The following is a 26,395-nucleotide window of genomic DNA, read 5'->3' as shown; positions in this document are numbered from 1 at the left end:
ATTACTAATAGCCCTGATGGTCTATAGTTTGGGAAAGGATGGACAGAGCCTAGACAAAATTGTGTTTTTAAGGGAAGGTAATAGTTTCTGCATAGGCAAATGGAGACTGTCTCAGAGAAAGCAAAAATGAAGAGTAAGAGATGTTTTAAGGACTGTCTTAGGAAGGCAGTTTGAGCGGAAGATTGCCCTGGCTGTGGACGAGTTCCACATGAAGGGCTTGCTGAAGCGGGCTCGTGTGGGTACTTGGCTCTTACTCTGTAGGTACTGTTCTGCGTCCTGCAGCGTGCGTTCACATGGATCTGTGCCCACGAGGCCAGTGTCCTTAGCACCAGAGCTGGGCGTGCAGATAGCCAGAGACAGCCTCACCCTCACCTCTGCCACTTTGCTGCGGGCCATGAGACATGGAATCCCTCGGACTCCGTAGGACATGGATGGCAGCCTGCGCCAGGTAGCTATGAGTGACAGTGTTCTGACACCATCTTAAAGCGGCATTCCGGAAGATTTGTTTGACCAGGATGGCAGGCAGTGTTCCCTGCGCTGTTGTGTTGCTTGAGTGCTGTAGCAGTGTGGTCCTGTGTGGAGCAGCACAGCAGAGAACGCACGCGGGAGAGCGAGTTCAAGGGAAAAGGGGGTCAGACCCTTTGCTCACTTGTTGAAGCGTGTGAGGAGACAGAGGAGGAAAAGGGTGCCGAGTGCTGTCTTTGTTGTGTGGTGCTTTGTTGTTTTTAAGATTCATTTATGTATTTTTAAAAGATTTATTTATATTGAAAAGGCAGATATACAGAAAGGAGGAGAGACAAAAAGGAAGATCGTCCATCCGATAGTTCACTGCTCAAGCGGCCACAGTGGCTGGAGCTGAGCCAATCCGAAGCCAGGAGCCAGGATCCTCGATCCTCTTCCAGGTCTCTCACACAGGTGCAGGGTTCAGGGCTTTGGGCCGTCCTCGACTGCTTTCCCAGGCCACAAGCAGGGAGCTGGATGGGAAGCGGGGCTGCTCATATGGGATCCTGGCGCGTACAAGACGAGAACTTTAGCTGTTATGCTATCACGCTGGGCCCAAGATCTATTTATTTTTACTGGAAAGTCAGATTAATATAGAGAAGGAAATATAAACAGAAAAATCTTCTGTCTGATGGCCCACTCCATCAGAACTGAGCTGGTCTGAAGCCACCGGCAGGGAGCTAGAAAGGAAGTGGAGCAGCTGGGATACGAACCAGCACCCATGTGGGATCCTGGCAGTTGCAAGGCAAGGACTTTAGCCACTGGGTCCTGAGCACAGGCTGTGTTGGTTTGTTGATTGAGCCTGTGGAGGAATCATGAATGACTCTGATTTTAAGGCGTTACAGTCTGTTTGGAAACAGTGAAATAGCCAGACCCTCTGTTTTGTTTTGGTGTTTTGAATGAGCTCGTGGTTCTACCACAGCAGCTTCACATGCTTTGCAGTTCTGGGTAGGACTGTGTGCGTGTCATACTTACGGGTCCTGTCCAGTAACTAAGTGGTGTGGACACTGAGCGGGGAGGCGGCACTGGAAAGCTTGCTAAGATGCTGTGTCATTAGCTGGTGGGAGAGGTTGGAAGCCTGTGGCAGTGCAGTGAGTGGAAGAGGTCATATTTGGAAGATCCCTGGAGGAGCGGCTGAGCGGGGAGCGCGTGCGCCTTTGTAGGTGAGATTGGTGAGGGGATGATGAGCTCGGGGATGGAGAAGCTGCCGCTGTGGTTGAGATGAACATCTTTGGAAAGGCAGAGTGAGACCTTTGTTGCTGCTTCACTTCTGGCAGCTTCGCCAGGGCTGGGCCTGCCAGGAGCCAGGAGTTTCATCTGGGTCTCCCACGCGGGTGCAGGGTCCCAAGGCTTTGGGCCGTCCTCGACTGCTTTCCCAGGCCACAGGCAGGGAGCTGGATGGGAAGTGGAGCTGCCAGGGTAAGAACCGACGGCCGCAAAGGAATCCCGGTGCATTCGGGACGAGGACTTTTGCCGCTAGGCCACCGTACCAGGCCTCCCCAGTGCATTTCTGCTGGCTCAGGTGGAACTGTGAGCCTAACCTGTGATACACCTAGGCTAAATGGAGCAGGTAGCAGTGAGTTGGTTTATTTTTTTATTTTTTAAAGATTTATTTATTTTTATTACAAAGTCATATATGCAGAGAGGAGGAGAGACAGGAAGGTCTTCCGTCCGATGATTCACTCCCCAAGTGAGCGCAACGGCCGGTGCTGCACCGATCCGAAGCCCGGAACCTGGAACCTCTTCCAGGTCTCCCACGTGGGTGCAGGGTCCCAATGCATTGGGCCGTCCTCAACTGCTTTCCCAGGCCACAAGCAGGGAGCTGGATGGGAAGTGGAGCTGCCAGGTTTAGAACGGCGCCCATATGGGATCCTGGGTCGTTCAAGGCGAGGACTTTAGCCGCTAGGCCACGCCGCTGGGCCCAGTGAGTTGGTTTAGAGAAAACAGAAAACAAAAGCCAAAAATGTGAAACTTGGCTGAGATGAAGATTCCTGGAGTCGGCTGGAGGACGCGCGGTGGGTGGAAACGCCCAGCTCAGGAGTCTTCCTTGACGGCCGCACTCTTCAGTCACTGTCCGTTCTTGCTGCCTCAAGGTGAAGACGTGGAAAAAGTCCTAGATGAATGGAAGGAGTACAAGATGGGGGTGCCAACGTACGGTGCAATCATTCTGGATGAGACACTTGAAAATGTGAGTGAAGCAAAAGTTTTAATGAACGGTGATCAACTGCTAATTTTTCATGTGGTAAAACACCTGTGGTCTGAATTGTTTTGAAACGTGTAGCCTTAAGGGCCATATTCTGTGTGCTGTTTGCTTTGAGTCTTAAAATATTAAGTTTGTTGCAACTGGGTGCAAAGAAGTGTCACTTCGTAATGAAGAATACTTTTTAAATGGGCACAGTTAACCTGTGCTGCACCCCCTGGCAGGGGTATATTCACGACTTTTAGAAAGTGAAATATTGCCTGAAGTTCCTGGTGGTAGCAGTCATGGAAGGGAGGAGGGAACCAGCCCTGTTTTGGGGAGGACAGTCTGATCTTCCCACCTGTGTTTGCCTTTTAGGTCCTTCTGGTCCAGGGGTACCTCGCCAAATCAGGCTGGGGGTTTCCAAAAGGGAAGGTCAACAAAGAGGAGGCCCCTCACGACTGTGCGGCCCGGGAGGTGAGTGTGCTGTGGCCGGGGTGGACGACTCCACGGCGCTGGTGCCGGTGCCAGTGGCACGGTCTGCAGCCTGGCGGCCTTGGCGGCAGTGTTTGTGGCCTAGGTTAGAGGGCCGTAGTAGGCTGTTAGAAGCATCGGTGGCTATTTACCAAAGAAGCAATTTGTGATTATTTACTATGGAGCAGGACTGAAAAACAATTGAAAATGCTGAGTTTCAGATTCGGTATGGAGTAGCTTATTCAAGGTAGTGTCTGTGGTAGCTTAGACAGCCTGCTACCTAAAGAACGTGGAGTTGACCCACACTCCCCAAAACTCAGAGTGGTTGGAGGACAGGCAGGGGGTGACCGTAAGTGGCTGAGAGCCTCCACCTGGCTTCTCTGTGTCCAGCCTCCTGCTATATGTGGTTTCAGGATTTCATATTCCAAGAATAACATAGAATCCCAAAGAATATGTTATACTGAAACTGACTTATTGTGCCTTTGGTTTAATGTGCACGATTAATGCAGAGCTGCTGTGGATTTTATTCTGCCTCTGGACTTGCAAGGCGAGGACTTTAGCCACTAGGCTACCACACCAAGCCCTGTGTCTGCCTTTTAAAGTAAGTAAAAAGTAAAGTTAAACAGAAAAACTCATGGAAACTGAATCTGGGTAATTACACATGGACTTAAAATTAGTTTTGGACTGGGCCTGGCATGGTAGTCTAGTGGCTACAGTCCTCACCTTGCACGTGCCCCGGGATCCCATACGGGCACCAGTTCTAATCCCGGTTGCTGCTCTTTGATCTGACTTTCTTTTTTTTTATGTATTTTTTTGAAGATCTTTTTTTTTATGTATTTTTTTGAAGATTTGTTTGTTTTTATTGGAAAGGCAGATATACAGAGAGGAGGAGAGACAGAGAGGAAGATCTTCCGTCTGATGATTCACTCCCCAAGCAGCCACAATGGTTGGAGCTGAGCCAATCCAAAGCCATGAGCCAGGAGCCTCTTCTGTGTCTCCCACATGGGCGCAGGGTCCCAAGGCTTTGGGCTGTCCTCCAGTGCTTTCTCAGGCCACAAGCAGGGAGCTGGATGGGAAGCAGGACCGGCGGGATTAGAACCAGTGTCCATATGGGTTCCTGGCGCATTCAAGGCTAGGATTTTAACCACTATGCTATTGCTCTGGGCCCTATATCTGATTTTCTTTCTTTCTTTTTTTTTAAAGATTTATTTATTTTTATTACAAAGTCAGATATACAGAGAGAGGAGGAGAGACAGAGAGGAAGATCTTCCGTCCGATGAGTCACTCCCCACGTGAGCCGCAACCGGCCGGTGCGCGCCAATCCAAAGCCGGGAACCAGGAACCTCTTCCAGGTCTCCCACGTGGGTGCAGGGTCCCAATGCTTTGGGCTGTCCTCAACTGCTTTCCCAGGCCACAAGCAGGGAGCTGGATGGGAAGTGGAGCTGCTGGGATTAGAACCGGCGCCCATATGGGATCCCGGGGCGTTCAAGGCGAGGACTTTAGCTGCTAGGCCACGCCGCCGGGCCCTATATCCGATTTTCTTATAAAAATAAAATAAATCTTTGAAAAAACTTGTTTTGGACCAAAATAAGCTGTCTTATCTTGGGTTTGGATGTATCCTTGCATACATTTCCTCTGACACCTTTCTGTTTGGAACCTAAGTACAGGTTTATTTATATGTAGCTGTATTCCTGTGAAATCTTTTAGGTCTATAAGCAGGTCACTTTCCCTTTGGTGTGGTAACTTCAGCAGTCCTCTGAGCAGTTCCGGGCAGTACCCACTTCCCCAGATTTCCTAGTGTTTGACTTAGTTCTGCTCCTCTGTGCTCCCCGTGTCACGTGAACAGATGTTACAGTGCAGTGCTCCCCGAATCACAGGAATGGGCGTGGCATTCTGCGCCCTGCGGCACATGACCAGGCATGGCACTCGGTGCTCCCGTGTCACGTGAAGAGGGGTGGCACTCTGTTCCCTGTGGCACATGAAGAGGCGTGGCACTCGGTGCTCCCGTGTCACATGAACAGGCGTGGCACTCAGTGCTCCTCGTGCCCGTGAAGAGGTGTTGCAGTTCGGTGCTCACACTCGTCCTTGGTTGAGTAGCACCCGTTGCGGTCCCCGCGGTTCTGCCAGGGTTGGCTCTGTGCTGTCGGTGTGCTGCTCCGCAGCAGTGTGAGTGTTCTAGCAGTGCCACGTGCTGGCCTTCAATATCAAACTTTTCTTTTTTTTTTAAGTTCTTTGGATGGGAATCTGTTTTGGTGGATTCCTCGTTTGAGGTTTCCTGAAGACGGTCATTATCTTGTGCTGAAGACAGACCTTATCCTGTTAATACCTCCTTTTGTTAATTGCCCATTTACGTAGTGCACATTAAAAGAAGAGAATTTTCTATTTGTTGGTTTACTGTGTGTATGGTCACAACAGGACTGTCTGAGGGAGAAGCCAGGAGCCTAGAACTCTGTTCTGGTCTCTCACATGGTCTTTTTTTTTTTTTTGTATTTGGAGGGCAGATTTACAGAGAAAGAGCGTAAGAGATCTTCTGTCCGCTGGTATGCTCTCCAAGTGGCCACAATGGCCGGAGCTGAGCCAATCTGAGCCAGGAACCAGGAGCCTTTTCCAGATCTCCCACGTGGGTGCTGGGTCCCAAGGCTTTGGGCCGTGCTCATCTGCTTTCCCAGGCCATAGGCAGAGAGCTGGAAGGGAAGTGAAGCAGCTGTGATATGAACCAGCGCCCACATGGGATCCTGGCACGTGCATGCAAGGCAAGACCCCAGCCACTAGGCTACCACGCCACCCCTTCCCTCCCTGCCCCCATTTTTAAGATTTATTTATTGGAAAGGCAGATTTATAGAGAAGGCAAGACAGAACGATTGATTTTCTGTACACTGGTTAGCTCCCCAAGTAGCCAGATTGGTCAAACTGAAGCCAGAAGTTTCTTAGGTGTCCCACACAGGTGCAGGGTCCCAAGGCTCAGGGCCGTCCTCCTCTGCTTTTGTAGGCCAAAAGCAGGAAGCTGGATAGGAAGTGGGGCAGCCAGGGCACAAACCCGTGCCTGCTTGGGATTCTGGCATGTTCAAGGCGAGAACTTTAGCCACTGAAGCATCTCACTGCACGCAGGGCTTCAGGTTCCCGCCCTGACGCTGGGTGCCACCAAGGATGTGTGTTAGCAGGAAGCTGCTGGAAATGGAGGTGGGCCTGACGCCGAGGCACTGGGATATGGGGCGCATGCGTTGCAGCCATAGCTTACCCACTGCTTCCGACGCTTGCCTGTGTTAAAGTTGAGTTGACTGTTCTCTTGAGGCGCATTCCGAAAGGTGGGTGTATGGAGTCCCTCTGGTCTGTGCGTTCCCTTTGTCTGGGAACGATGTGTTTGATCAGGAAATAAAGCATTACCTGTCGGAGCTGAGTGACGTGTTAAGTAAACCATTCTCACTTGTGATGGGTACATTAATCCTGAGCATGAAAGCCCTGACTCCGGTGGCTGCTGCTACTGTATTTTTTTTTTTTTAATCTATTTTATTGCATTGTTGTTGACAATCTTTACATAGTTAATTACAGTTAAAGAAAGAAAAAGAAAAAAAAAAGGTTCAGGGGGATAGGGAAGTGGGTAATACCATTATGTCCATATTGTTTCCATCATGTATCTGAGGTAAAGGGGGATATTGAGGGAGAAGCCCCACCCGGTTTCCCGCCCACCCTGAGTCCCAGATGTAGGGCATGCTCTGAGATATGTGCTCAAGTGGTGTTAATAGTTCTCCGGTTATGAATCGCTGCCAGTTTCACTCGATGAGGTCGTCCACTGATTGATATGGTCCATTATAAAGTCTCTGTTTTTAAAGATTGATTTATTTGAGGCTGGAGTGATGGTGTCTTAGGCTGATTCTCTGTGGTGCTGGCGTCTCCTATGGGCACCATGTCACTTCCTGTCCAGCTCCCCGTGACGGCCTGGGAAGGCACGGAGAACGACACTCACAGAGGAGGTCTGGGCGAGACTCCTGGCTTGCGACTTCGGCTCAGCTCTCGCGGCCATTGTGGCCATTTGGGGAATGATCCAGTGGATGGGAGGTCTTCTCTTTGTGGCATCTGCCTTTTAAGTAAAAATATTTATCTAAAGGACAAAATTAGAAAGGGGAGAGACAGAGAAAATCTTCCGTCTGCTGATTTACTCCTATTGGCTGTGGCGGCCAGAGCGGGTCTGTCTGAAGCCAGGAGCTTCCTCTGGGTCTTCCGGGAAAGTGCAGGATCCCAAGCACTTGGGCCATCTTCTGCTGCCGTCCCAGGCAGACAAGCAGGGCTTAGTTCATCCGGCACCATAGGCCACAGCTCTGTCCGCCACACTACAGGTCCAGCCTTGTGGTGTACGCTTTGATTTCAAAGGAAGGGGACAGCTGAGAAGCATGCATTTTGCTTCAGGGGGAATGCTCAGCTGTGGGCGTGGCTGGGTGTGGGGCTGATCCATGGGGCTGCAGGGTCAGATGCTCTGCCCTGTGCGTGTAAATGTCAAGACTGCAGACAGTGAGCCTTCTGAATTCTGTTCTTGGAAAGATGGAGACTTCAGAGGGTTTGGATGTCAGTAGTTCTTCTGCAGTACAAGTTGTAAATGAAGAAATGTTTTGACTGTAAAACCATTTTCTTAAAAGATATAGGCAGATATACAAACAGGAAGAGAGACAGATAGGAAGATCTCCTGTCCGCTGATTCACTCCCCAAGTGGCCGCAATGGCCGGTACTGTGCCGTTGCAAAGCCAGGAGGCCAGAGCCTCTTCCTGGTCTCCCACGTGGGTGCAGGGTCCCAATGCTTTGGGCCGTCCTCGACTGCTTTCCCAGGCCACAGGCAGGGAGCTGGATGGGAAGTGGAGCTGCCGGGATTAGAACCGTGTATTAGGTACAATTCAGTTTTCACATATTTGAAAAATAATGAGCTTAGGATCTGTATAAATTTGAGATCTGTTGGGAGTGGCATGGTGGCTCAAATAGACTAATCCTCCACTTGCAAGTGTCAGCATCCCATATGGGGATTGATTTGTGTCCTGGTGACCCCACTTCTGATCCAGCTCCCAGTTTGTGGCTTGTGAAAGCAAAGGAGGATGACCCAGGTCCCGGGGTCCCTGCTCCCACTTGGGAGACCTGGCCCAAGCTCCAGGCTTCATGGTGGCCATTTGGAGAGAGAGTCAACAGATGGGAGATACTTCCTTCTGTCTCTGCTTCTTTCCATAAATCTGCCTTTCCAATAAAATAAATCTTTTTTAAAAATCTGAATTCTGTGGCTGGAATCATGACAGTCCCTGTGCTGTGCTTCCTACCTTCCTTTGGGACCTCATGGGGAGTGCTGGGGTTGGGAATGCTGACCTGGCTTGGGAAGAGGCTCGTAGCAGTCGCTGGAGGAAGAGCTTGGGTGTCCAGGGAAACCTGCCACCCTCTGCGTAGTGTTTTCATGCTTGTCTTTTTTTTTTTTTTTTTTAAAGATTTATTCATTTTATTACAGCCAGATATACACAGAGGAAGAGAGACAGAGAGGAAGATCTTCCATCCCATGTTTCACTGCCCAAGTGAGCCACAACGGGCCGGTGCGAGCCGATCCGATGCCGGGAACCTGGAACCTCTTCCGGGTCTCCCACGCGGGTGCAGGGTCCCAAGGCTTTGGGCCGTCCTCAACTGCCCTCCCAGGCCACAAGCAGGGAGCTGGATGGAAAGTGGAGCTGCCGGGATTAGAACCGGTGCCCATATGGGATCCCGGGGCTTTCAAGGCGAGGACTTTAGCCGCTAGGCCACGCCGCCGGGCCCATCATGCTTGTCTTTGAAATATTATTTTGAGCTGGAGGTCTAACAGCTGAAACTGAAAATATCCAAATTTGTTATTGACAGGTATTTGAAGAAACTGGCTTTGATATCAAAGACTATATTTGTAAGGATGATTATATTGAACTTCGCATCAATGACCAGCTTGCTCGTTTGTACATCATTCCAGGAATTCCTAAAGACACAAAATTTAACCCTAAAACGAGAAGGGAGATTCGGGTATGTAATTTCTGAAACCCTTTTTCGATTGCAGTCGGTACTGCTAGAGTTAGGATGTTTCCTCTAGAATGTTCTTGATAACTAACAGAATGAATTGTGTGTTTCTGTTTTCAGAACATTGAGTGGTTCTCCATTGAGAAGTTGCCCTGTCACAGAAATGATATGACACCGAAGTCCAAACTCGGCTTGGCTCCTAACAAATTTTTCATGGCCATTCCCTTTATCAGGTGTGTTCTTGTCCACTGAAACAGAGAACTAATCATGACTTGGGGTGATTTTCCTAGAGCCAGAATTTTAAAATGAAATTGTCGCTGTTTCCTAGGCCATTAAGGGACTGGCTTTCTCGACGATTTGGAGATTCTTCGGACAGTGACAATGGGTTCTCTTCAGCTGGTAACACGCCAGCCAAGCCCACTGTGGAAAAACTGAGGTAAAGAAGGAGGTTCACGGGGCGAATGTAGTGACATGGAGGTGAATGTGTCACCTGTGACGCTGGCATCCATGTGGGCGCCCGCCAGCTTCCTGGCTCCCCCACTTACCAGCTCATGCAAGCCTGCCTGGGAGAAGCAGCGGAAATGGCGTCAGTCTTTGAGCTCCTACATTCCTGTGGCAGGTGTTGATGGCTTTGAGTGACTCAGGCCCACCCGTGGCAGCCTGCTGGGGAGTGATCTTGCAAGGAAAAGATCTGCCTTTGGCTAATTCCCTCTTTGTAACTCTTGCAAATGAATATGTAAATCTCTTAAAAATAGGTAAATTCAGGCCTGATTTGATAGCCCAATGACTAAATTCTTTCCTTACATTGGCCAGGATCCCATATGGGCACCGGTTCTGATCCCAGCAGTCCCACTTCCCATCCAGCTCCCTGCTTGTGGCCTGGGAAAGCAGTTGAAGATGGCTTGAAGCCTTGGGATCCTGCGCCCATGTGGGAGACCTGGAAGAAGCTCCTGGCTCCTGGCTTCAGATTGGCGCAGCTCCAGCCATTGTGTCCGCTTGGTGAGTGAAGCAGCAGATGGAAAATCTTTCTGTATCTCCTCCTCTGTGTATCTGACTTTCCAGTAAAAATAAAATAGATTTTTAAAAAGATTTATTTATTTTTATTACAAAATCAGATACACAGAGAGGAGGAGAGACAGAAAGGTCACTCCCCAAGTGAGTGCAATGGCAGGCGCTGCGCTGATCTGAAGCGAGGAGCCAGAAACTTCCTCTGGGTCTCCCATGCGGGTGCAGGGTCCCAAGGCTTTGGGCCGTCCTTGCCTGCTTTCCCAGGCCACAGACAGGGAGCTGGATGGGAAGCGGGGCTGTGGGGATTTGAACCGGCGCCCATATGGGATCCTAGCCTGTTCAAGGCGAGGACTTCAGCCGCTAGGCCATGGATCCAGACCCTAAAATAGATCTGAAAAAAAAAAATAGGTCAGTTCACAAAATTGTTACTGTGTAGACTTGAGAAACACAGTAGCGGTTTTGGTTCTCAGGTCGGCAGAGATCTGGAACTGCTGCTTCTCCCCAAGGGGCAGAGGAGCTCTGCTGGCTTACTAGCCACCTACCTATAGCTGGGGCAGACGCAGCCTGTGCCACCCGGGGGCGCGAATCCTGTCTACTACATGGCTACAGGGACCCGTCCCTGCTTTCTCAGTGTGTGAAGGCAGGAGGCTGGCGTCAGAGCAGGCCTGGGCATAGACCGAGGCTTTCTGCTCTGGGTGTCTCGGTGGCTTAGTCGGTGTGACAGACGCCTGCCCCTGAGACTGATGCTTGCCTTGTTCCTTTCATCCTACTCCCTCCCTTTCTTTCTTTTTATTTCTTTATTTATTTGAATCACAGTTACAGAGAGAGGAACAGACTGGAGGCTGGGGTTTTCCACCTGCTGGTTCATTCCCCGGATGGCCACAGCAGCTGAGCAGAGCTGATCTGAAGCCAGGAGCTTCTTCTGGATCTCCCCTGGGAATACGGGCCCAAGCACTTGGACCATCCTCCACTGCTTTCCCAGGCCCATTAGCAGGGAGCTGGGTGGGAAGCAGAGCACCTGGGACTCCAGCCAGCGCCCCGAGGGATGCGGGTGCTGGGAGCGGTGCCTCTCTTGCTGTGCCACAGCTTCTGCCCCCTAGGTTCCCTTTCTGGGTGCTGCTGTGTTGTTAGTCTTGCTTGTCATTAGAGATAATATTAACGGGTCTCTGGTGACGTGAGGAAGGGTGGTTGGACAGGCTTCCAGGGACATTTTGTGTTAGTACACTCTTGAGAGGTGCAGACGCAGAACTTGAGGAGGGATTATTTCCGCTCTGAGTCCTACAAGCAGGAATCGGCTCCTGCAGGCAGCTGTGTGAGGGGTGTAGGGAGTCTGGCTTTTGCAGGAGATGTACAGAGTGGCCCGTGAGGACTTGGACTTTTCTCTCTGCTGTGCCTGGTGTAGGCAGTGTGGTAGAAAGGTCCGCTAGTTGCTGGACAGGAACCATGAAGAACATGCTTACAGATCATTCTAGAATATGCTGGGGAAGTGAGCTTGTTAAATGATGTGCCAGTATGATGTGCAGAGAATGAAATAAAATATTTTTTAAAGATTTATTTATTTTTATTGCAAAGTCAGATACACAGAGAGAGGAGGAGAGACAGAGAGGAAGGTCTTCCATCCGATGATTCACTCCCCAAGTGAGCCGCAACGGGCCGGTACGCGCCAATCCAATGCCGGGACCAGGAACCTCTTCCGGGTCTCCCATGCGGGTGCAGGGTCCCAAAGCTTTGGGCCGTCCTCAACTGCTTTCCCAGGCCACAAGCAGGGAGCTGGATGGGAAGTGGAGCTGCCGGGATTAGAACTGGCGCCCATATGGGATCTCGGGGCTTTCAAGGTGAGGACTTTAGCCGCTAGGCCACGCCGCCGGGCCCAAAGATTCATTTATTTTTATTGGACAGTAAGATTTACAGAGAGAAGGAGAGACAGAGAGGAAGATCTTCCATCTGCTGGTTCACTCCCCAAGTGGTTGCAGTGGCCGGAGCTGAGCCAATCTGAAGCCAGGAGCCTCTTCCAGGTCTCCCATGTGGGTGCAGGATCCCAAGGCTTTGGGCCGTCCTTGACTGTGTTTTCAGGCCTTGGGCAGGGAGCTGGATGGGAAGTGAGGCCACCGGGATTAGAACCGGCACCCATATGGGATCCTGGTGCTAGGCTACCATGCTGGACCCTCTTTTTTTTTTTTTTTAAGGCTTTTATTTTTGATGATGCTTACTTAGTTGATCAGGGTGGGAAGGATCAAGGATTAGGGGAAAGTGTGTGAGACCATTGTTTCTGAATTTTCTTTTACTTCTTTCTGTTTCTGGGCGAAGTGGGGAGGTAAGGGGAAAAGCCATACCTAGCCTCCGAACCGCCCCAGTATCCAGGGATGGGGAATGGCCACCCAATGTCAGCCCCACGTTCCTGATGTGGCGCAGGTTCCAAGGGTTCTGCTCTAGTGGTTTTGATAGTTCTGAAATGCTGTTGATTTCATTGCTCCAAGGATGAGGAAATCCTTCCAAGGCCCACTGGCTGACATAGTTGACCTTGGAGTCTCCGTTAGCTCAGATATTTGCTGTCATCTTTTGGGGTATTTGTTGGATTCATTCCTCTCCCCTTTCCCTGCTGTGGTACCAGATGTACTCTGAGGGGCCCAGAGGGCCACTATATCCTTATGCATCTGGCCCTTCCATCCACTGCTCTGTCTTTTCCATTGAGGAGGGCATCCCAGGCCATCCAGCCTGGGCCCCCCTGGACATTCCAGCCTCGGATCTCAAGGACCTAGCATCCATTGTGCGGCCAGCCCTGAGAACCTGGGCCCTGCCAGATAGATACCCCATCCCCAGGGCTCATGGAATCCTCACCCTCCCCCCCACGTATCTCTAGAAAAAGAAGAAACAGAATAGGCTAGGCGACTGCTGGTCACTGGCGTGGTTAGCACAGCTCTGGCCTTAGCCAGGCCTTGTCTTGTGGCAGTGTGACACTTGCCTAGGCCATTGCCTGAGCTGGGTGCACCATGCCATCTTCATTGGGTGGTCTTAGGAGATAGATGCTTGGACCAGCTGCCCCAGAGCCATTTCTGCCTTGGAGAATCTGATTATAGTTCATCATCAAGTTGTACCGAGAAAGTGGAGCTAGGTAGATAGCGTGAGCCAGCGAGGCATGCAGTGAAGGTGAAAAGGAGGTACACTGCCCAAAAGTTGGGAAGGAGTGACGCTATCTGGAAATCACAGCGTAGGGTTGTTGCAGTTTGAGGAGCCGTGCGTCACGGTGTGTAGTGTGACTGTGGCGGTGTGGTCTTGTTCAGGCCTGTGGCTCTGCAGCTTTAGAACAGTCTGATGTTTAGTTGGAAGGAACAGGTGAATTTTCTCTAATGAAGTAGGTGAAAACAAAACTTTCATTATAACTTTGAAAAGGGAGAGAATTCTGAAGTGTTCTGACAGAATCCTGTGGGAACGTGCAGGGCTGGGGACATGGCCACACAGTGACACCTCTCATTCCGTCTTACACTGAGGGTACAGCCTTGCAGAGCCAGCTTCTTGTACACTGGAATTTGGGAACAGACCCTTGCTTAGCGTGTTCATTGCTGTCTTGAAGATACCATCATTTCTCACACCCTCTTGCAGCGTGGATGGCTTCCCTAGGCATAGTAACAGGAGCGCATTCTGTACTTGCAACTTCTTGTCAAGAACAGGAGTTGCCTGTCTGGCACAATAATAGAAAAAAATGTTACGTGTGTTTGTTTCAATAATGTTAGAAATCATTGTTATTCTAAAATTTTAAGACTAATCTCTTAGGGATGGGGCACCTTTTTTTTTCTGCCAAGGACCATTTGGATATTTAACATCGTTTGCAGGCCATGCAAAATTACCAACTTAATATTCTCCTGGCGTAGATGTGCTGAGCTCTGGAATGCTCTCTGTGGTCGCCATGCAGGGCCAAAGAGATGGTTTCTTGGCTGGTGAGCTTGATGTCCCCTCCCCGGTGTAGGGGTAATGTAGAATCAATCATGAAAATAACAGATTATTAATTCATTCAAGGTGGTTACTGCTCATTGCTCCAGGCTGCTGGGAACAGAGCAGTATACAGAGCAGACGGAACTCTCCCTTATGGGGCTGCACTCCTGCACGGGAGCTGGGGGCGGGGAGAATGTGAAAGGAAGTATACACTTTGGGAGATAGACCGTCAAGGTGTTGGAAGGCCTGTGCCTGGGGCAGGTATTTGTCCAAGTGGTCAGGAGGCTGGATCCCAGAGTTCCTGCGTTCAGGCCCAGCTCCTTAGGCACCCGCTGGCTCAAGTCTTTGAGTCCCTGCCCCAGTCCCACCCAGACCTGGGTGGAGCTCAGGGCTTGTGGTGGCTGTGTCGCCGCCCCAGTCCCACCCAGCTGTGGTGGGTATTTAGAAGTGAAACCAGTGAATGAAGTTGACTGCCTCTTTCTTTTCCTTTCTCTTCCTTTCAAATAAACTGAAAGTAAATTAAAATATATGTATATAAGTGGCAACACTGGTTCTGACTTTTGTGTTTGAACTTTGCTCTAGTCGGACCAGGTTGCGCCCCAGCCAGCAGTTGTTTCCCGAGGGTGTGCCCGGAGACCAGTGGGTGAGGCCCCGGCAGCCGCTGGCGCAGAGGCCACTCAGTGGTCAGCCCGAGCTGTCGGACCTCCTGAAAGCCAAGGTGAGTGGTGTGTGTTCACAGTGTTCCAGGAGCTCGGAAACCTTGACTCTGTAGTTCCTCTCAGCTCAGGAACTTCGTGCTACTTGTCATGGAACTCTACGTGGTGGGCAGGGCTCTGGGATCCTACTAACATGCCCCGGGAGGCAGCGTGCAGCAGCTGCACTTGGGTGCCTGCCAAGGGAGGCCTGGATTGTTTCTGGTTCCCAGCTTTGTCCTGGCCCACTGCTGAATCCACTCGGAGATTACTTTCCTTTCAAATATATTTAATAAATAAATACTTGAAAGAAGATTGTGTGCTTACAGGTAAACTTAAGTTGTTTAAATTAAAAATTCATGTTTAGAGTTACAGAGCTCTTACTTCTGCTGGTGCACTGCCCAGATGGCTACAACAGCCAGCACTGGGCCAGGCCGAAGGCAGGAGCCAGGAGCTTCACCCGGGTCTCCCACATGGATAGGGAGGTGGATTGGAAGCAGGGCAGCCAGGGCAAAGTTGGTATACGTTTGGGGTGCTGGTGTCAGGCAAGCAGTCATTTTATCTGCTTACCACAGTGCCAGCAACTTTGGGTTTTTTTTAAAAAAGTTTACTTGAACAGGAAAAAGCTTCACTTTTCTAGCGCCCATAATTGCTGGAGCTGCGTCAGGTCAGGGTGAGAAGCAGGAACTCCCGCTGGGTCTCCCACATGGGGGGCCCCCGAGTACTGGACCAGCAGCTGCTGCCGCCACGCTGTGTGTTGGCAGAAAGGCAGACAGGAAACACAGGCTTGCTAGGAGAAGGTGTACCCCTGTGTGGGTTCACTTTAGTTTTATGTGAAAAACAGACATGTCTTATACCTGCTGGCCCCTGCCTAAATGCCTAAAATGGTAGGAGCTGCCCCAGACTGAAGCCAAGAGCCAGATGCCGTCACATTGCCTCGCAGCATCCCTGTCTCGCAGCAGGCCCACCGACAGGAGCCTGGCCTTGGCATGCTCGGAGTGGCTGCTTGTGGAACACTGCCCCAGTGTCTCAGTGGGAGAGTTAATCGTGTTAATAACAAGATGTAACCTACTGCAAGTTTAGATTCCTTGTTGAAACTTAGTTATAGTGGTGCAAATTTGAAAAACAGCCTTGATAAGGACTTTTCTTTTTGAGAGTTTGTTTGCGAAGTGGCCGGATGAGTGGGGGGAACAGGGAAGGGGACAGCACCTCCTGAGAGGAAGCTGGGAGGCAGGGTGCCTCTGCAAAGGACAGAGAGATGCCAAGTCGGGATGGTTTCTCATGATTCATCTGCCACCTGCCATCTCTCCTGGTTCCTGTGAAACAAACAGAACACCCAAAAAACAAATCCGATGTGTTGGGCTCTGTGTCTGGCTTGTCCACAAGCTCAGTAGATTTGTGTGGAGGTTGGAGGTGCTGTTGCTGTAGGGTTTCTGGGAGCCTGCCTTGGATGTGGGTCTGGTGTCTGCACCTTAGTGGAGACTTAGCTGTTCAGAGCCCAGTCGGAGAAGATGGGTGGTCGGTATGGTAGGTGGACCCTGGGGAGAAGGTGGGGCTGTGTGTGCTGGGCGTTGGGGTGGATGCACGTTTTGCCTGAGGAAGTGGTCAGGGCCAGGTGCAGTACAGCTGTGCTGGGGACATGGGAGCACACGGGCCAGCCCAGGGCCAGGTGCAGTATAGCTGTGCTGGGGACATGGGAGCACACGGGCCAGCCCAGGGCCAGGTGCAGTACAGCTGTGCTGGGGACATGGGAGCACATGGGCCAGCCCAGGGCCAGGTGCAGTACAGCTGTGCTGGGGACATGGGAGCACACGGGCCAGCCCAGGGCCAGGTGCACGTGTACGCTGTGCTGGGGACATGGGGGCACACAGGCCAGCCCAGGGCCAGGTGCAGTACAGCTGTGCTGGGGACATGGGAGCACACGGGCCAGCCCAGGGCCAGGTGCAGTACAGCTGTGCTGGGGACATGGGGGCACACGGGCCAGCCCAGGGCCAGGTGCAGTACAGCTGTGCTGGGGACATGGGAGCACACGGGCCAGCCCAGGGCCAGGTGCAGTACAGCTGTGCTGGGGACATGGGAGCACACGGGCCAGCCCAGGGCCAGGTGCAGTACAGCTGTGCTGGGGACATGGGAGCACACGGGCCAGCCCAGGGCCAGGTGCACGTGTACGCTGTGCTGGGGACATGGGAGCACACGGGCCAGCCCAGGGCCAGGTGCACGTGTACGCTGTGCTGGGGACATGGGAGCACACGGGCCAGCCCAGGGCCAGGTACAGTACAGCTGTGCTGGGGACATGGGAGCACACGGGCCAGCCCAGGGCCAGGTGCACGTGTACGCTGTGCTGGGGACATGGGTGCATGTTTGCTGAGTTTCCTGCTGCAGTTTGGCCTGTTGTTGGGTCTGCTTTGTGCAGTTCATCCTGTTCATGTTTTATTCTTACTGGGAAAACAGAATCCAAATACGAGGGGAAATGGCAGAAAACAGTACCAGGACTCGCCTAATCCCAAGAGAAGGACAAATGGGACCCATAGCCAGCTGGCCAAGCAGCAGAACCCCCTGCCGGTAAGCGTGTGGTCCTGCCCAGGGCCCTGTTAGAAGCCCTAGGAGAGTGCGGGCATCCCCAGGGCACCTGGCTGGGACTCGCTTTCTTCCTGTCCTAGTGCTTAGCTGTGGGGTTTGATGGAACTCACTCAGGCCAGCCCACACTCCCGTGGACTCAGGGCACTCTGAGTTTTAGGTGTGAGACACTGATGAATTTGCATAACTAGTGTTTGTTTTCATACAGCTGTTTAAATTTAACCTGAAAACCATGCACCCAGACCTATTTATACAGTCATTCATGGGATATTATATGTATATTTTTCTTTTTTTTTTTTTAAAGATTTATTCATTTTATTACAGCCAGATATACAGAGAGGAGGAGAGACAGAGAGGAAGATCTTCCATCCGATGATTCACTCCCCAAGTGAGCCGCAACGGCCGGTGCGCACCAATCCAAAGCCGGGAACCTGGAACCTCTTCCAGGTCTCCCACGCGGGTGCAGGGTCCCAATGCATTGGGCCGTCCTCAACTGCTTTCCCAGGCCACAAGCAGGGAGCTGGATGGGAAGTGGAGCTGCTGGGATTAGAACCGGCGCCCATATGGGATCCCGGGGCTTTCAAGGCGAGGACTTTAGCCACTAGGCCACACCGCCGGGCCCTATGTATATTTTTCTAAATAATCACATTTTAATTAAGCTAATGGTTGGGCTCACTTCATGATGTATGATTTGGAAGGTAGAGATACAGAGCAGAGGGGAGAGAAAGTTAAGTCCTCTACCTGCTGGTTCACTCCCAAGTAAACTGCTGCAGTGGCTTGGATTGGCCCAGGAGTGTCCTCTGAGTCACCTGGCGGGGCAGCGACCCAATGACCTGGGCCGTCCTTTGTGGCTTTTCCAGATGCCTCAGCAGGGAACTGGATCAGAAGTGGTGCAGTTGGGACTGAGACTGATGCCCGTTTGGGATGCCAGCTCTCTAGGTGGCAGGTTAATTTGCTACACAACGACACAGACCCCAGAAAAACTTCAGTTTATTTTTTTAAAAGATTTATTTATTTTTATTGGAAAGGTAGATTTACAGAGAGGAGAGACAGAGAAGGATCTTCCAACTGCTGGTTCACTCCCCAAGTGGTCACAATGGCCAGAGCTGAGCTGTTCAGAAGCCAGGAATCAGGTGTTTTTTCCAGGTCTCCTACGTGGGTGCAGGGTCCCAAGGCTTTGGGCCATCCTCGACTGCTTTCCCAGGCCACAAGCAGGGAGCTGGATGGGAAGTGGAGCTGCCGGGATTCGAACCGGCGCCCATATGGGATCCCCCTGTGTGTAAGGAGAGGACTTTAACCCTGTTAGGCCACTGTGCAGGACCCTGTTCTTTATTTTAAAGATCATTTGTTTTGATTGGAAAGGCATATGTATTGAGAGAGAGACAGACAGATATGTTCCTTTCACCGGGTCATCCCCAGATGTCTGTAGTGGCCAGAACTGAGTTGATTTGAAGCCAGGAGCTTTTTGTGCGTCTCCCACAAGGCACAGGGGCACAGGGTCCCAAGGACTTGGGCCGTCTCCACTGTTTTCCTGGGTCCTAAGCAGGGAGCTGGATTTGAAGTGGAACAGCCAGGACTAGAACCATTGCCTATAGAGGGTCCTGGTGCTGTAGGAGGATTAGCCTGCTACACTGCCGTGCTGGCCCATTCTTTCTTGGATGTTTCTGTAATACACATGCAGTGAAGAACTAAGCAAGTCTTCGGCTTCGTGTAAGGTGAATACAGGCAAAGAAAGATAACAGAATGGGGACAGTGATTATATTCCTGGCTTAATTTCCTGTTTGAAAATTAGATGACATATGTCTGATTTTTCATCACTGAAGTCACTGTTCCGTGTGTGCGTTTGTACCTTTTAGAAATGTGAAAAGAAACTTCATCCACGGAAACTTCAGGATAACTTTGAAGCAGGCAAGTTACTTTCTATTTAAAAAATGCTTTGTGAGATGTGTGTTGTTCTTGTGGCAGACAGAGCTGTGGTGTGTCTCCTATGTCCATGTACGTGGAGTTCTGTCCGCAGGAAGCTGACTGCCCCAGAGCGACTGGCCAACTCCTCCTCTTGTCAGTGCCCGCTGGGACTTGGGCGTGCATGTTGGGAGTGAGCGGACTGAGCTTTGCAGAGTAGGGAACCAAGGGCCTCAGAGCGGGTTCCCCTTGTTTGGAGCTAATGATGCTTGCTTCCCAAGGGGTTCTGGGACAGCCTCCTCAGAAGGTGTCCTGTGGAGATAGGTGTGATGCTTGGAAACCAATGCCAGTAAAAGTGGTTAGTAATGGGATTTAGTGGGCATCACTTCAGGTACAGGTGCTGTTTTAGATTGCCGGAAATTCCAGCCGAGACCCAACCGAATCTCAAATGGAGAGCCAGACCACAGTCATTCCCCTGCGGGCAGCAGGCTGTGCTTGGGTGTTTCCCTCTTGTGTGTTGCCTCAACACTTCTACTCTTGGTGTCACCTGAAAGGTGTGTCCAGGCCCAGGCCTATGTCAGGAGCTCTTCCTGCGAGTACTACAGTTGCAGCTGGTAGAGTTAAGCTTCACTGTTTGAAGGAGTTTCTATGTATGATGTAAGGGGCCATTTTCTCTGTGTGAGGATCTCCAGTTCTCCCTACACCATGTTTTAAATAAAGATGTATTTTTATCGGAAAGGCCGATTTACAGAGAGGAGAGAGAGACAGGAAGAACCACTGGTTCACTCCCCAAATGGTCACAGTGGCTGGAGCTGAGCTGATCAGGAGCCAGGAGCTTCGTACAGGTCTCCCACGTGGTGCACGTCCCAAGGACCTGCGCCTTCCCTCCTCTGCTGCTCTCCCAGGCTGTTGGCAGGGAGCTGGATGGGAAGTGGAGCATGGGCACCAGCCAGTGCCCATATAGGTTGCCAGCACTGCAGGTGGGGGATTAACATTTGGAGCCACAGTGCTGGCCCCTGAAAGGCAGATTTTACAGAGAGAGAGAGAGAGAGAGAGAGGGAGAGCGAGTGTGAGCGAGTAGTCTTGCATTCATCCTTTGCCTCACTCCCCGAGTGGCCACGGTTGCCAGAGCTGAGGCAGTCCACAGCCAGGAGCTTCCGGGTCTGCCATGTGACTCTGCACTAGTTTGTAAGAGTCTGTTTGTTCCTGTTACCATTATGGGAAGAGGCTGTAAAGGGTACAGGGCTTTTTCTTAAAGGTTTTATTTGTTGGAAAGGCTCGTCGTAGAGGCCCACGTGCGTGCACACATGTAGAGCACCCTCAGGGCTGGGTCATGCCGGAGTCGGGAGCCAGCTGCTCTGTGGGAGTCTCCGTGTAGGGGCAGGGACCAAGTACTTTTCTAACTTTGGCTGCTTTCCCAGGCACATTGGCATGGACCTAAAGTCCCTGCTGCAGCCTGGGGTCCGGCCTTGGTGGGGGTGCTACCTGCTCTGCCATGGCATCAGCCCGCTGCTGCCCTTGGGCACATGGCCGTGGGCTTTGGAAAGCAGGTCCTGACAGTCTTCCACAGTCGGACGACAGGACCAGTGAAGGCAGACGTTGAACCTTAGCGCAGACGGGGAGGCTCTTCAGAAGGCTTCAGAAGAAAGCGTAATGGGTTCTGGTCCTGGAGGCCCCTTTTCTTCTGCGCGGCTGCTGGCGGTCATGCCAGACTTTCCCAGGGCTCTGCTTTTTTTTTTTTTTTTTATTGTCTTGGTTTTTTGTTAATTTTAATTAAGATAAATTGGAAGGTTTTTATTTTTTATTTTTTAATTTTTTAAATTTAGTTTTTTTGGAAACTCAGATGTACAGAGAGAATGACAGAGGAAGATCTTCTGTCTGATGATCCACTCCTCAAGCAGCTGCGACAGCCAGAGCTGTGCTGAGCCAAAGCCAGAAGCCAGGATTCTCTTCTGGGTCTCCCACGTGGGTGCAGGGTCCCAAGGCTTTGGGCCGTCCTCGCCTGCTTTCCCAGGCCACAAGCAGGGAGCTGGATGGGAAGCAGGGCTGCCAGGACCAGAACCGGCGGCCCTTATGGGATCCCAGCATGTGCAAGGGGAGAACTTTAGCCGCTGGGCTACCACACTGGGTCCGGAAGTTTTCTTTTTTGAAATGATTTATTTATTTGAAAGACAGGGTTTGGGGAAGACCCATCCACTAAGTTACTCTGAAATGGCCTCAATGACTGGGCCAAGTTGAAGTCAGGAGCTTCTTCTGGGTCTCCCCCGTGGCTGCAGGGGCCCAAGAACTTGGGCCATCTTCTGTTGCTTCTCCAGGTTCATTCACAAGGAGCCAGATTGAAAGTGGAGCAGCTGGGACTTGAACCGGTGCTTTCATGGGGTGCTGGTGCTGCAGGGACAGCCTAGCCCACAGTGCTGGCCTTGGGAGTTGGGGTTATGATTGTGAACGTTTGAGTTTTTCCTTTTTTCCACTACCTTCCACAATTGCATATTTTCATTTCATTTTGCAGTCAGAGGTTAGCATTTAGGTAGAGCCACCAGCACAGGCCAGGCAGGACACGAGGAGCCTGCTCTTCCTCGGGCGCACAGGTGCTGCAGCCGCTCAGTCCCAGGGTGCCGGTCTTGGTTGAATTACTCCTTAAAGACTTGGTTAGCTCCAGGCTTTAATTTTCTAGGTTTGTAATCTTCCTAGTTCTTAGGGTAACTGATATTTATAGTCTCTAATTTGATCTGTGAGGAAGTTCCCATTATGCTGGGAAAAATAGATATATTTGCTCTAGTGAGGCCCATTTTGCAAGCCAGGAAATGGGAAGGGTCTTAAAATGAAGGCTGATTAAAAAAACCACTCTTACACTTTTATTAATGTGAAATGCAGAGCTACTGCGGTCTGCTCCGCCATCGCCCCACAGCTGACGGGGCCAGGCTGTCGCCAGGGGCCTCTGGGTGGCAGTGCAGGCCGCTGGGCTGGAGCCGGCCGCTCCCGGGATGGGCTGCGGGCCTTCTGGGCAGTGGCTTCGCCTGCCCGCCAGTGCCTGCCCCTGAAAGCTGCTGTGTAGGGGAGGCTGTGATGATGGTGGACCTGAACACCTGTTCAGCGTAGGTTCGAGCTAGCCGTGGAACAAGCGTGTTACTCGCACAGGAACAGGTGGAGTGGCGCTCTGCTACCTGCACTCACTTGTGTCTGCCTCCCAGATGCTGCTGTGTACGACGCGCCCTGCTCCAGCGAAGACCCACCGCTCGAGCACCCTGGGGCTCAGGCCGCGGCCTGCAACGGACACTGCGCGTTCCCCTTCTCCTCCAGAGCCTTCCTGAGCTTCAGGTTCGACCATAATGCCATCATGAGAGTCCTGGACCCCTGAGAGCCGGCAGGGGAACTGCAGGCTCCGCCAGCTCTGAGACCACACATCGGAGTGGGGGTGTGAGACCACACCTTCCTCAGGTGTCCTCCGGAAGTGCGGGGGCGCGGGAAGCCCCAACGTGTGCAGCCAGTGTGGCCACCGTGTGCCCCGCATGACCTTGGCCAGTGCTTGGGGCAAGCTCAGTTCCTCTCTGGGAGGGAATTGTTTCTGTGTAGTTGGGTTTTACTCTGTATTCTGGTCAAGAAAATAAGGTTTGAGACATCACCAAGCAGCCAGATGGGTGGGCGGCACCCTCTGCCCACTGTAGTGCTTGCAATGATGGTTTGCTTTTATTGAAGTGTTCTTATACTGAGATTTTTAAAGGCAAGAATACCTGGTTGTTAAATGAACGCGGGAGCCGACATGTCACAGGCGTCAGGCCGTGGGTCCTGTGTGGAGGCGGCTGGCTCTCCCCCACGTGCCGCAGAGCCGCTTTCCGCCGCGGCTCCCCAGTGCTCCGGTGTTGGGGTCTGCAGACGGTTTATTTGGGGCTGGGGTCTGCGGCTTGAAGTTCCTGAGCACAGCCGGGGCGGGGGGTGCCGTGTACAGGCGGTGGGCCTGTGGGAGCCGAGGGTACACGGGCCTGGACGCAGCACTTGCTTTGGGCCGGCCTTTCCCTGGTGCCTCCCATGCCTTAGTTCCTACGGGGGTTCTGTCCCCAGAGTGTAAATGCCGCCCTCTGGTTGTGTTCCTCTGTGCTGATCTCTGGACGCTGGTGTTGTGGTGGGGTCCAGCCCACCATGGCCCCAGAGACTGCTGAAGCCCTGGGTGCTGGAGCTGAAGGGGCCCCCAGGAGGAAGCAGGGGGCGGGCTGGGTGGCCACTGACACATCTTGGGATTGCATTTTGCGCGTTGAGCCTTCCAAGGTACCAGGTAAGGTGACAGTGCCCATCTGAGGAGAGGCACCAAGGCTTAAGGGGCTGCAGCGTTTGGGCTGCAGCCGGCCTCCCTGGAAGGGCCTCCCAGGAGACTTGGGGGGTGTGAGTGTGTGCGTGTGTTTGCCTCCGTCATGTGGACTGAAGATTCTTCTTGCAAGTGCTGTCTACAGCATGTCTCTGCTTGTGCAGACAGCCTCTGGGGCCTCTGCGCACGGGGGCTGTTAACAGGAGTCACCTGGAGTTTGCGCTTGGTGCCGAGTCCCGGCGCGTTTACAGCTGGCCTATCCAGAATCCCGCGTGCTGCAGCTGCGCTGGCGGCATTCACTGTTTTTCCCAGAAATGTGGCTGCTTTGCTTGGGTCTCCCTGAGCCATATTGATCGTGGGTCCCAGCATTCCAGATCCCTGCTGAGTTGTCAAGGCAGTGAAACCTTGGCTGCCTGGTGGATGAATCCTCCCTCGTGGTTAGTGTGTGCATCTTAGGTGATGTGCTGGGTAGTCTGGCAGCCTGTGGGGCTGGGTTTCCCAGCTCTCCGTCTGAACCCAGAGTTGGACGTTCCCACAGGTGTGGCCCCTGGTGAGGAGCTGTGGGGTCGCCCCAGGGAAGGCCGTGCCAACTTCTCTGGTCAGAGCAGCCGAGGGAGGCCGTGGGGCCGGTGGGGTGGCTGGCCGTGCATCGTTGGTGTGTCGGGTTCACTCCTCACGTGTTCTTTGGTTCCAAGTTATGGTGCACTGTGAATCTTATTTTGTTATTTTTTTTGAACTTCTGTAGGTGCTTTTAAGTGTAATGTTAATTATTTACAAAATGTTAATGAACTGTTCTTACTTAACTGTTGTCACCCAGAAGATGAGGGTACAGTTTACATGCAATCATCAATTCTTGTTCAGGAATAGCAAGTGCATGGTGCCAGGCCTCCTGGGGTGGCAGCTGCCGCCAGCCGCTGCCCGCACCTGCGTCACAGGGCGAGTCTGAATTAGAGGGGAATTAAGGTGGGCTTTTCTATTAATACAGAGGCTAAAATTTCCCAGTGTTGTCAGAAATTGTGCTTGTTTGCTATTTTGAGCTTTAGATGTCCTTATTTTTCTATTAAATATCAATTAAGGAATATAATGAAGATATAGCAAAATTAATTTTATGCTGTAAGAGCGAGTCGATATGTTTTCTTTTGAAAGCTTCAGTTGTTTGTATATCACACGAAATAAAAGAAGTCAGAGCTATGTGAGTGCCGTGCTCCGCTCCCGAGGAAGGCCAGCGCTGGGGCCCGAGTGCGTGTGGACGGGGCCGTGCTCCGCTCCCCGAGTGGAGGCCGTGGGGACCGCTGGGGACCGCTGGGGACCAAGGTAACTTCGTAAATAGCAAGGACAGTGAAGGCAGTTTTCAACCAGGCTTTCTGCTGGGTGCGTTCTCTTCCTGTCATGCCCTCTTCGCTTTTTATCTCTTCCTGTTAGTAGGTCTGCCTGCTCAGAAAACAATTTTTTTTTTTAAGATTTTTTTATTTTAATTGGAAAGTCAGATTTACAGAGAAGGAGAGAGAGGAAGACCCTCTGTCCTCCATTTGATTCCCCAAGTGGCCACAGCATTTGGAGCTGAGCCGATTCAGAGCCAGGAGCTTCTTTCAGGTCTCCCATGCAGGTGCTTTCCCAGGCCACAGGTAGGAAGCTGGACGGGAAGTGGAGCAGCCAGGCACAACCAGCACCCATATGGGATCCTGGCACATGCAAGGCAAGGACTTCAGCTACTAGGCTACCATATCAGGCCCGAAATCCAGCACTTTTAAAATTTATGCTAGAACAGGACTTTGAGCTAGCAGTGGTAAGATCAGGAATTTTTATGTTAAAACATGAAAAGGAGTGCGTGGCTAAGGGTTTGTGTGCAGTCTGCTGGCGGCCGCGCCTGCCCGACGAGCTGCTGGCCCAGTCCTCCTGGTATCCAGGCGTTCTGTTTCCACCGTGGGGATCTTTTCAAGGGAAAACAAGGTCTCCTAGGAGATGGGCACCTGTGTGTGCTGGAGAAGAGCCAGCGAGGACGGTCGTGAAGGCGTCTCAGGCCGCTGTGCACCCAGCAGTGCAACCCAGGGACATCTTGCTTCTTAATCAACACAGGTAAGGCATGCCATGGGATTAGAAATATTTATTCAGAATATAAGAATGTTTGTAAAATATTATAAATGTCTCTGTATAAATAAATGAATTTTTTTAAGAAAACGATTCTATATCAAATAACACAAAGCTGTTTTTACAGCAGCTAAAACTAAAGGCATGTGGGAAGGTTTAAAGCATACAGGCCGAAGAGTCTAGAACATCACCAGGTACAGTACAGCAGGAAGCAGCAATTCGGACCCTGCCACGTGTGTGCTTCAGTTGAGGCCCCCGTCCTCACACGTGTGCAAAATGGGAAACTTCCGTCTCAGGCCAGCGTGGAGTCTCGAACGGATGGGAGAAGTGATGAGACACAATGGCACGTCCCGCTGGCCACCGTGTGCTCCGCCCAGGCCTGTCCGAGCACTGCAGTCGGCGCTGCGCTTCTACCAAGGGCCTTTCCCGCCAGACTCTGGTGTGGACAGAGTGCAGTGGGAGTGGGCGGAGTGTGGTCCTGCTCCTGTTCTCGGGCCGTCTTGGCCACAGCGTGGCCTGGGCGCGTCTGCTTCCTGTTACCAGCTGCCGGGACGCTGTAACAGGTGATGTCCTTTGGTTTTGAAGCGTGTGCAGTGGGCAGGCTGCAGGTTCCGAGCTGATGGACCTGACCTGGGCACACCTGGGGGACGGGCTCGCTGGGTGAATGCTGGGTTCCACATGATACCCACGTTTTGGTGTTCCATGGAGCCGCGGCTGTCGCAGGAGAAAGCAGAGCCCGGG

At 51.9% G+C, this 26,395-nt stretch overlaps 1 protein-coding gene across 1 annotated transcript in view; it reads left to right on the top strand.

Annotated features, from left to right (window-relative positions):
* Window positions 1–22,656, top strand: part of DCP2 (decapping mRNA 2) — a 29,417-nt gene extending 6,761 nt beyond the window's left edge. The window contains exons 3-11 of the mRNA XM_004586585.2: window positions 2,562–2,689; window positions 3,059–3,157; window positions 9,011–9,163; window positions 9,278–9,390; window positions 9,486–9,593; window positions 14,678–14,813; window positions 17,239–17,349; window positions 19,221–19,272; window positions 22,458–22,656. Of these exons, the coding sequence (XP_004586642.2) occupies window positions 2,562–2,689; window positions 3,059–3,157; window positions 9,011–9,163; window positions 9,278–9,390; window positions 9,486–9,593; window positions 14,678–14,813; window positions 17,239–17,349; window positions 19,221–19,272; window positions 22,458–22,624 (1,067 nt within the window). The 3' untranslated portion in view covers window positions 22,625–22,656. The remainder of the gene's footprint in view (window positions 1–2,561; window positions 2,690–3,058; window positions 3,158–9,010; window positions 9,164–9,277; window positions 9,391–9,485; window positions 9,594–14,677; window positions 14,814–17,238; window positions 17,350–19,220; window positions 19,273–22,457) is intronic.
* The last annotated feature ends 3,739 nt before the right edge of the window (window positions 22,657–26,395 follow it).

Source organism: Ochotona princeps, chromosome 19 (assembly GCF_030435755.1).
Source record: "Ochotona princeps isolate mOchPri1 chromosome 19, mOchPri1.hap1, whole genome shotgun sequence".
Taxonomy (NCBI): Eukaryota; Metazoa; Chordata; class Mammalia; order Lagomorpha; family Ochotonidae; genus Ochotona; species Ochotona princeps.
The sequence above is the reverse complement of the archived record's forward strand: the minus strand, read 5'-3'. Positions and strand labels throughout refer to the sequence as shown.